The sequence below is a fragment of the Engraulis encrasicolus genome, chromosome 8, assembly GCF_034702125.1.
Source record: "Engraulis encrasicolus isolate BLACKSEA-1 chromosome 8, IST_EnEncr_1.0, whole genome shotgun sequence".
Classification (NCBI taxonomy): domain Eukaryota; kingdom Metazoa; phylum Chordata; class Actinopteri; order Clupeiformes; family Engraulidae; genus Engraulis; species Engraulis encrasicolus.
Window position 1 is genome coordinate 21,647,983 of NC_085864.1, and position 11,270 is coordinate 21,659,252.

Consider the following 11,270-nt stretch of genomic DNA (forward strand, 5'->3'; position numbering starts at 1 on the left):
CACACACACAGCAACAGAACTGCTCATTACCTTTGAGGGTGCTTGATGATGAGTATCCAACATCTGGATGTTAAAGTCTGAAGAGAAACGAGAACTCTGCAGTACAGTGGCCATCTCCCCATCCACCTCCATGGCAACGTTTGTCTAAAGAACATCAAAACAGCATTCCGTTCATATTCATTAAATAAAAACACACTCTTCTCAGAGTGTTCAGTCACAGTTCTACAGCAATTCTAAGGTGCGGTCTCCACGTAGCCAGATATTTTTAAATGTGGATATTTTTTCTCCTGTTTAGGTGGAAACGTAATATGTGGATAAAAATAAAAACTCCATTGAAACACGTGCGTTTCAGCCCCCTAAATGGGATATTTTTAAAGCCGCATTTTTGATGTGTGGGTTTTAAAACTGCTGACGTGGAAGCGGAAGGCCAAATCCAATGCAAACAGGAGAAAAACATATCAACATTTAAAAAATATCCAGCAATGTGGAAACAGCACCTAAATCAGAATAATTCGAATATTATCAAAACGCCCCATCCACCACCTGTTGCACCTCTTTTACTGTCACATCAACTCCAACACATTCACCTCAACCTCCACTTCCACCTCCACCTCCATCACCACCTCCACCTCACACCTCTATCTCCACCACCACCTCCACCTCTATCTACACCTCCTCCTCCACCTCCATCACCACCTACACCTCCTCCTCCTCTTCCACCTCCACCTCCTCCTACACCTCCACCTCCTCCTCCACCTCCATCACCACCTCCACTCCGCCTCCACCTCCATCTCTATCTACACATCCATCTACACCTTCACCTCCACCCCCACCTCCAGTCCCATTATCAGTCCCACACACTACACTACCACTGTCATTACCTTAACTTCTTATTTTTTTAAAAGTCAAATATCAATCAGAAGTCTTCAGAAATCCGAAATGGCTGAAAACCGAGAAAAAGGAGAGAAAAATCTAAAGGTTTCATGGGTCATGGGGCAGTCCTTGGCAGTACCATTCCTCTCTTTTCAGACTAAACTTTTCATGTTTTTGTTTGGCTCAACAGTCTTCCTCTACGCATGCCACAAATAAAAAGATCTTTATAAGGTCATATAAAATATCCTACTTTAAAAGAATGTGCAGCATCAAAGCACATCTCCTCTGGATTATCGGCCACAGTTCCCTTGTAGGTCACCAAGGCCTTCTTGTCCAAGATGGTCTGGGGAAGCTTGAAGAGCCGGTATGTTCCAGATGCATATTTAACACTGCCTAAAGACAGGATAAAGAGTGAAACACAAAACAATATGATACAATTTGACTATCTTTCAGTTTAGACAAAGAACTCTTTTGAACGTCTGTGTAAACACTGCACAATATTTTTGGTTGACTGACTGAGTTTTAACTGCCAATGGGACTGCCAATGTGTGTGTGACATTTTAGCATTGGATGGCTTTCTCCACTTGGCAGTTAGTGAATGCTTGCAGGGTTTCTATTTGATTCAGCAGGAATTGAGGAATTGAGTAATAATAGTAACTGAATAATTCCCAAAGTACATAGCCCCTTACCAGACACCATCCCACCACTAGAACGCTGAAAAAATGTAACTACCATAGTACTACACCACTATGACAGTGCAGTGGACCTTTAGTAATGCATTACAACTTTGTCATTGGCATTTTGGTAACTAATTTACAACAGGCAGTGTCTTATTAAGGGGTGAATATTACTTACCTGCTTTTTTCACAAGCTCAGCGTTATGAACCACGATTTCACTGCCGGCCACAAGATAGGGGGTGCTGAAGCCGACCTCCTTTGCCAGCGATATGAAATCCTGCCAGAAGAGGGAGCCACCCATTCCTTCACCTGATGGCCAATGAAAAATGAGTGAAAGTGAGGCGAAGGTCAACCTGGGAAAATCCCATTGTCATTGTGACACAGCACTCCACGACACACACTGCACACAACAAAGTCACATTTACAAAACTGCCTCACCCACGCAAGGGTCCATCCATGCAAGGAGGGACACCCCAAGTGGGCATTGCGATGGCACAGCACCATGCTCAGGATACCTCAGTGAGGAGGATAGGGAAGAGCAACGGTTAGTGACTCTCCTAACAGCCTGATGGGTCGAGAAGCGAATTAGCAATCCTTGGGATAGAAGCCTGACATCTTAACTTATGGTATTACCCATGAGTTCTTCAATAACGTCTTACCTTTAACCTATTGAAGAATGTAATTTCCGTGCTTGATTTCAGTCTTGGACAAGAGAGAAAATATGGGCCTACACTGACAATATTTAGTCGTTTGTTTTGTTATTCAAATCTCATTCCAAAATGCAGCACTGCATTGTTTAAAACAAATGAAACCATTTGGGTAGAAAATGTAAGGAGGTTTCAGCAGTGGTAGACAAACCTTTAATTTCTAGAGGGATATATCAAACACTTTGCCCAGCCTTGCACGGTGTGACACTCCAATGAGTGGAGTAATGGTGGTGACATTAAGGAAGGAAAAGAGGCTGTCAGTTTGTAATTAGTGATCTACTTACAGCAGACAACTTTCTTCTTTTCTCCTGGCTGCTTGTAGTGAGGACAGAAAAATCCTTGCTACTTCTGATAATCCCCATGGTTCACACACAGATAAGAACGACTACATCTACAATAAATGGGACAAGTGTGCTGAAATAAGCACTTACCCCACAAAACAGGGTCTTCTTTGAAGGATTCTGGCACAACTTCACTGGCATACAGATCACTGAAGTAGAGCTCTCCTCCTTCCTAGAATAGAATAGAATAGAATAGAATAGAATAGAATGGAATGAAATAGAATAGAATAGAATAGAATAGAATAGAATAGAATAGAATAGAATAGAATAGAATAGAATAGAATAGAATAGAATGGAATAGAATGGAATAGAATAGAACATGTAGAATAGAACAGAATAGAATTCCTTCATCGTCATTATGCAAATTTAATGAGATCCAAAACAGCTCCACAAAGTGCAAAAATAAGCATATGTAGAAGCATAATGTAAAATTAAACAACAACAAAACTATATAATTACTACTATCCATAAACAATACATAAACAAAACAGGTGCAAAAACAAACTGTAAGACATCGAGAAGAAAAAAGGGTAACAGCTTGTGTGTTTTAGTCATCTATTTTTAACGCCATACATATCTCATTGCAGTGTTGGTGCTATGAGAGACATATGTAGGATTTCAACAGTGTTTTCAGGTTGGGCGGTTTTGGCCGTCTAAGGGTAAAAACGGGTTAAAAGGCCATTTGGGCGGGTTTTTCAGAAAATGTATGGCCATAGAAATCAATAGAATTGAACTCAAATTGCTTCCAAGCGGAATTTGAGCATTTTTGGGGCTGGAAATCATCAGACTCATCTGGCAACACTGGATTGAAAAGCCTCTGCCCATGATTGTGGTACAATACACATTAGTGATGTCAACAATAATCGATTCGGCAATGCAATGCAATGCGGGGCATGGACAATTCAATTCAATGCGCTAAGTTCCAGAAGCAATTTTTTTAAAGTTTCAATTACTTCCGTGGATATTTCAGGAGCAAATGAAAATAAAAGCAAATAAAACCACGGTAACACTTCCAAATAAGGGGCCATAATTAACAGTAAAGTAGTTACAACCTAATACTTAAGTAAGGGTTAATAATCATTACTTAATGCCACATTAGACACATATTAATTGTTATTAATGGATTAGCAAGCAGTTACTTAACTATTAGATAACTATTACCTTGTGTTACAAGTTAATAGCATATTATTATTTAACTAATAGATAAGTAAGGACACAGTTAATAGTTAAGTAGCTATCAGGTCATACTTAACTAAGGACCAAAATTAACACTTACTTAATACAAAAGTAAGGCATAACTAATGGTTAATTAATACTTAAATATTGAGTTTTGGGACCCTTATATTAGAGTTGGCTGAGGATAACTAATGGTTAATTAATAGATATTGTTGTTTGGGACCCTTATATTAGAGTTGGCTGCGGATAACTAATGGTTAATTAATCGATAGATATTGGTGTTTGGGACCCCTATAATAGAGTTGGCTGAGCATACCTAATATTTAATTAATTAATCTACTGTGACATCTAGTTTTCACTCGTTCAAATCACTGTAATAGTTTCAACAGGAGCGATTATATAGCAAGGATTGGACGTACACTTCTCAATGATGGTGGGGTGATGAGATGTAATTTTTTCATGTACCATTCACTAATTTTAATGGTAAAAACCCAACCATAAATGCAGAACATTATGAAGAGTAATAGTTTTGAAGCAAAACTAAACCATTCCTTTGTGATAATTAAGTTAATGTTTGAGAATATTAGCTCCAAGAAGTGCAGTGCATGATGGGTACGCAATCTACAGACAACAATATTTCGGTATTATTTAATCATTAGATTAGGTACAGTTAATAGTTAAGTAGCTATTAGGTCATACTTAACTAAGGACCTTAATTAACACCTACTTAATACAAAAGCAAGGCATATCTAATGATTAAATAATACCGAAATATTGTTGTCTGTAGATTGCGTACCCATCATGCACTGCTCTTCTTAGAGCTAATATTCTCAAACATTAACCTAATTATCACAGAGGAATGGTTTAGTCTCGCTTCAAAACTATTACTCTTCATAATGTTTTACCATTAAAACTAATAAGTGGTACATGAAAAAATTACATCTCATCACCCCACCATCATTGAGAAGTGTACGTCTAATCCTTGCTATATAATGGCTCCTGTTGCCACTATTACAGTGATTTGAACGACTGAAAACTAGATGTCACAGTAGATTAATGAATTAACTATTAGGTATGCTCAGCCAACTCTATTATAAGGGTCCCAAACACCAATATCTATCGATTAATTAACCATTCGTTATCCGCAGCCAACTCTAATATAAGGGTCCCAAACAACAATATCTATCTATTAATTAACCATTAGTTATCCTCAGCCAACTCTAATATAAGGGTCCCAAAACTCAATATTTAAGTATTAATTAACCATTAGTTATGCCTTACTTTTGTATTATGTAAGTGCTAATTTTGGTCCTTAGTTAAGTATGACCTGATAGCTACTTAACTATTAACTGTGCCCTTACTTATCTATTAGATAAATAATAATATGCTATTAACTTGTAACACAAGGTAATAGTTAGCTAATAGTTAAGTAACTGCTTACTAATGTTCAACATATGCATTAATAACAATTAATATGTGTCTAATGTGCCATTAAGTAATGATTATTAACCCTTACTTAAGTATTAGGTTGTAGCTACTTTACTGTTAATTATGGCCCCTTATTTGGAAGTGTTACCAAAAGCACTTCAAAACATTGAAAATTGCAAGACTGATACAGAAAACAGCCAATAAAATGTTGCATCTTGTATTCTGACTACTTGTATTGAATCGAATCGCTAACTCCTGAATCGTAATCGAATCGAATCGTGAGGGCAGTGCCAATGCACACCACTAGTACACATGCATACTGTACTTGGCATTCACAAACGTTCGGTATCAAAGCTTCTCCAACAGCATAATATTCTCCTAAGGTTTTATAGTCTTACATGGCTGACGTTTTATTTCTTTAATTATGGCATAATGTATTAGTATATGATATCCTTCTCACATGGCTGGGTTTACTTACAGCTTGGCAGTCCTGCTTGAAGGTCAACCATGACTGTAGGTAATGTAATGTATGCAGAGCTGTAAAATTTTAGAGGAACCCTTTCCCCCCTTTTGATGTATGTGTCCTCCTGAGGTAGGGACCCTTGTGTGTGTGTGTGTGTGTGTGTGTGTGTGTGTGTGTGTGTGTGTGTGTGTGTGTGTGTGTGTGTGTGTGTGTGTGTGTGTGTGTGTGTGTGTGTGTGTGTGTGTGTGTGTGTGTGTGTGTGTGTGTTTTGGGGTGGGGTGGGGGGGGGTGTGTGATTGAGGGGTTAAACCTTTGTTCTGTTCATATATCATTCATATACGCATGTGTGATTGCTGAGAGCATTAAGGCAAAAATACATCAATACTAAAACATGTATAGGAGCATAAACCTGTGTAGGAGCATATGGTTTTGTCCAATGTACAACAAGTAAAGGATATGTATTGAAGTATGTTGAATGGCATAATAGGTGTCAGTAAAAAAATGATCACAAAAAGGTAGGGACCAAAGTACTGTCTCCATGCCACTAGGCCTACACCCCACTCACTACATTACTTTGCTAACACTTGTACTCAAAGCGACCAACAGTTATCTAGTTTTCTGATCCCAAGAGCAATGTGGGGTTACAGTATGTGCCTTGCTCAAGGGCACTTGAGTCATGGATGGAGGTGTGGGCAGGGACACATATTCCTTGGCGAGGGTGGAATTCGAACCTGAAACTTTCTGATCCAAAGACAAAAACTGAGGCGGTTCTACACTAAAATTACCAGGGATGGTCGAGGCTGGCCCAATGTGTTTTTAGGAGGGCACATTTAATAATAATAAAAAACAGGTACAATATTCTATTTCATATATTGTGTTTTATGTTTAGATATTTCAGCAAAAAACTATTTTGACCATTGACTGTTCTGTACAGGCGCCGTACCAGTGGGCAGGAGCAATTCTTCCTCAACCCTGGCCCCCCTTCTAAACTCCCTAACTAACTAAAACGGGAACTCCTCCCACTTGGTCTGGAAGCAAACAACCATTAGCAAACTGAGGGAGGAGGGTCAACCATGCCGTTTGGGAAATGCTAATTGTTATGTTCTTGGTCAGACCAAGTCTCGAAGAGATTTGAAAGTCGATGATAATCAGGCTAGCCGGGATAGGGAACTGCTCACCTTCAGGACCCTGAAGGCCTCCGCCAGCACTGCACGTTTGTCAGGGCACAGACATAGCACACAGTTAGACCTGTGGAGCAGAAAGAGTCCGAGTTACCACAACTGACAGAAATACATGTACTGTAACAAAAGTATCTTTCTGTGCGGACTGTAACCTATCTTTGTGCGTTGACTGTAACCTATCTTTGTGCATTGACTGTAACCTATCTTTGTGCATTGACTGTAACCTATCTTTGTGCGTTGACTGTACCTTATCTTTATGCGTGGACTGTAACCTACAGTATCTTTGAGCGTTGACTGTAACCTACAGCATCTTTGCGCGTGGACTGCAACCTATCTTTATGTGTTGACTGTAACCTATCTTTATGTGTTGACTGCAGCCTATCTTACAAGTACTGTAAACAGTGATTCTACAATTAATGACTGTAACCTACAGTATCTACCGACTGTAACCTACAGACTGTTTTGCGCATTGACTGTAACCTACAGTATCTTTGCGTGTTGACTGTAACCGACAGTATCTTTGCGTGTTGACTGTAACCTATCTTTGTGCATGGACTGCAGCCTATCTTACAAGTACTGTAAACAGTGATTCTACAACTGACTGTAAGCTATCTTTGTGTGTGGACTGTACTGTACAGTGGGGCGACCAGACACCTGTAAAATAGGTCAGTGTCAGGAAGAGTAATAGGCCATCCTCATTCTGCCATCAATGTTATTAAGGTCATTTTCTAGAGACAAAAACAGACACTAGACACCAATCTATAGAAGGAACTACCATAGCTGGGGAAAATATTGCAGACACAGCCTACTGTAATTGAAATTGAAATTTTTTAACTTCTGCTGCTTATTGGACAGGACACCCTTGAAATGTATTCATTTGCATGGGTCTTTTTTCCAGGTAAAATAAAGGCTAAAAATGAATGACTGGATGAATGAATGAATGGATGAATGGATGAATGAATGAATGAATGAATGAATGAATGAATGAATGAATGAATTGATGAATGAATGAATGAATGAAAACACACAGATCTCCCCCCATCATTATCTGCATCAGCATCAGTTGGTCAGAAATAGTGAAAACTGTAAATACTCACACCAACACATCCAGGGAGTTGCTTTGAATCCCAGCCTCATCGAGCTTCTCCAAATAGCCTTGAACAAAAGCAATGTTTGGTTTCTCATATCCAAACTTCTCCTGGTGGTACTGGATAAACTTCTGTGAGGCAGAGATCTGTTGGGTGGAAAGAACACAGACACATCTTCGTCAATATGCACCATGCAAGCCTTTCCTTGCCTTCATATTGTTTATTGTGTCATGTTCATAATACAGTCTCTTGTCGGTTCACATTCAAATATGTGATCATCTTTTCAATTTGGACATTTTCTCTCCACTATTTTCACTTGTCCACTTGTATCTCAAACATAGCCCAGTCATTTATTTTGCAGTACATTGATTGATTGTTTAAAAGTATGAGTACATGTTTAGTATTGTTCATCTCTTTGAAGCAAACCAACACTGCCTTCTCGCTTTCCGGAGCGTCTCTGAATGTGCGGAAAAGATCAACGCTCAAATTCTTCTTGGTCTTTGCCTTTTATTCAGACAGAGCTTGCAATGACTGAATAAAAAGCAAAGCAAGAAGACAGAAGACAACACTTTCTGTATATATGGGTTGGAAAGTGCTGTCGGTCAAAAAGTGCTGATTGTTGGAAAGTGCTGTCGATCAAAAAAAATAGCTCACGTGGTTGGCTGCCAGTGTCTTGCCCCTCCTCACAACACTGTGCTTATAAACAGAAGAAACCCATGTATACACACCATGGATTCGATCATGTCAACGCCTGTGACTTGGCCATGCTCCCCAACTAGTTTGCTAATGATGTAGCAGTCGCGTCCGGACCCGCTGCCCAGATCCAAGACTTTACACCCCTCCAGCTTCTCTGGAATCACTACTCCACAGCCGAAGAACCTGCAGAACAAAACACGTGGTAACACTTTACTTGACGCCGGTGTCATATGCATGTCATTACAGTGTCATAATTGTGTCATGACACAGTCATAGACGAGTCATAAACGTTATGTCCATGTCATAAACATTTTATGACTGTTGGCCTTAAGTGACATTTGGTTATGGCAAAGACAACCTTGGGTTGAACATAATGTTTATGACACGTGCATAACAATGCCATGACACTGCTATGACACTGTAATGATATGCCTATGACACCAGCGTCAAATAAAGTGCTACCAAACACGTGCTGTATGAGCTCGAGTTCGCATGGTGAGATAAAGTATGCACATGTCAGATCATGGCCAAAAACAATGCCCCTGTAATGTCCAGAGTTATTTCCTTCTCAGTGGAGGTACGCGATTTTTAACGTCATCAAATAATTAGGCAACCTATCGTGTCAAACCCTTGCCTGGTTAACACCAGACCTAATCACAAGGAAACGATTGTGTAGAACTAAAGGCAGTATGGGAGTTCCCAGGCTATTCAAACCCCCCAACTGTCCTTAATCTACGATCATTGCTTCTCCGCTTTCATCTGTTTGGTCAATCACCTGCAATACTGCTATGTGATCAAAAAGTTGCTTGAAAAGAGAAAAAACTTTTCTTCACCAAGGCACTCCAAAAAGGCAGCTGAGCCTTCTTCAGGGCATACTGATACTGACACAGCGAAGCTATGTGACCATTCCTTTTTGTATTAAAACATGGACAGAAGATATATTTTTTAAAAATCTCACTTCCGGAGAAGTAGGTGGACTGTGTACCCCCGCGTACCGCGCCCATTACACCCCTGTTCCTTCTAGTGTGGCATTTTCATCAAGATTTTGTGTCGATGATGGTAGCCTACAGTCTGAACGCTGTGTAAAGGACTCTTCCTGGACACTGGACTCTGAGCCTGGAACCTGGTGGTGGCCAGTTCATGTGTAGATATGATGTCTCATGTTCCCTGAACCATGTTTTCAAAAGTTGAGCCTGCTAAGTCTTGGCATTGTCATCTCTAGTAGGCCTGGCTGTAGCCTATCGGACCCCCACCTTTGTTATCCCTCTCTGAACCCTCTTCCTAATACTGTAAGTGTTATTTAAAATGCAGTAGACTATGGCATACCAGGCAAAATAATAAACAACAGATTGTGCACCTGCAGAAGTCGAAAAACTGCCCTTGGTTGGACAATTGTTGCCCTCAGCCAAACTGTGCAAAAAGTTAATCATAGGCCTATAAGTGTGTGGTGAAACTGTCTTACTCTTATGTAAGTGAAGTTGACCTCTGTACATTTTCCCACGAAATAGGCTAGGAGGACTTGTTTAGGTTACCTTTTGGCTACGTCAGGGTGGACTAGTTTCAAGGCATTACAGGCACTCTTGTTCATGGAAGTCAAGGTACAAGTTGTGGCATTTGTTTGCAGATCTGCAGAAGTTTCCAGGCGCGAGCCGTAGTAATCCTGTGGATATGCAATGGGACACATTTTGTTTCCGCATACACAGACACAATGATATAAAGAATTGTTTTTGCATAATATGGTGTGTGGTGCACGCAGTAGCCTACCTACCTTGACACTTTCGCGAACTCCTGACGACATTGCGATACTTTGAGAAGCGATTCGCCCGCAGCGGCAGTTTAGGTAGACGGCCCTCTAGAACTACAGAAGGGTAACAACTGTTACAGCAGTCTACCGAGAGTCTTAAATACTCGACGGTAATAAAACTATGCGGGAAATCTACTGTGTCATGCTGACAAGATCCTAGTTCAACAAAACACGTTTTATTTACTTGAGGTGAAGGCCTACCTACCAAGTTGACTATCGTTATTTAATCGTTAGTAGGCTACCCCATAAAAAGATAATTAGGGACTTGTGAAGTCATCCTTACTTCGCTGTTTCACTGAAGTAGTTTTTTTTTGCACTTGGGACCTCAGCTCAGCTGCTCTCCCTGAAAAATGATTTCCGGTGTTGCGCGTGCGTCTTGTGGTGCGTTTTGGGGCGCCACACGGCGGCGCACTGACACCATTAGGAACGGCTGAACCTCACAGACTGATGTGATGGGGAGAGTATGTCTAAAACCAATTTCGTTGCAGCTCAGTTTGCAATAGAACCGAAGAAATATGTTTTCTCAAGGTCATTGAAAGGCATATCCCCCGGCCTTACCTTATGAATAATCAACAAAGCAAAACATGACTTTGTTGTCCAGTAATCCTATGAATTCCTATTAATGTAAAGTATTAATGTAAGTATTAATGTAAAACTATTGTATTATAATTAAAGCAATTTATTTAACACCGACCATGGTGTTTGTATTGAACCATAACAGCATGCTATGTTTTCATCATCACACATTCAGATAAACCTATGGATTAAAAGAGAGAGCTTTTAATCTCTTTTAGAAATTTAAGAGTTAAAGAGGCTATAATATATTGTTGCCTAC

General features: G+C 39.9%; 1 protein-coding gene across 4 annotated transcripts in view; it reads right to left on the bottom strand.

Annotated features, from left to right (window-relative positions):
- The window catches only part of zgc:153372 (uncharacterized protein LOC767695 homolog), a 74,338-nt gene extending 63,551 nt beyond the window's left edge, over positions 1 to 10,787 (bottom strand). For 2 of the 4 annotated variants that reach the window (XM_063205161.1, XM_063205162.1), the window contains exons 1-9: positions 10,400 to 10,754; positions 10,164 to 10,291; positions 8,664 to 8,814; positions 7,945 to 8,081; positions 6,845 to 6,914; positions 2,690 to 2,771; positions 1,729 to 1,860; positions 1,124 to 1,266; positions 31 to 144 (exon numbers count right to left, since the gene is read on the bottom strand). In XM_063205161.1, coding sequence (XP_063061231.1) covers positions 31 to 144; positions 1,124 to 1,266; positions 1,729 to 1,860; positions 2,690 to 2,771; positions 6,845 to 6,914; positions 7,945 to 8,081; positions 8,664 to 8,814; positions 10,164 to 10,291; positions 10,400 to 10,429 — 987 coding nt within the window. In that variant the 5' untranslated portion in view covers positions 10,430 to 10,754. Of the gene's footprint in view, positions 1 to 30; positions 145 to 1,123; positions 1,267 to 1,728; positions 1,861 to 2,689; positions 2,772 to 6,844; positions 6,915 to 7,944; positions 8,082 to 8,663; positions 8,815 to 10,163; positions 10,292 to 10,399 lie in introns of all 4 variants that reach the window. The other 2 variants (XM_063205159.1, XM_063205160.1) reach the window with 2 other exon arrangements.
- Positions 10,788 to 11,270: the final 483 nt, after the last annotated feature.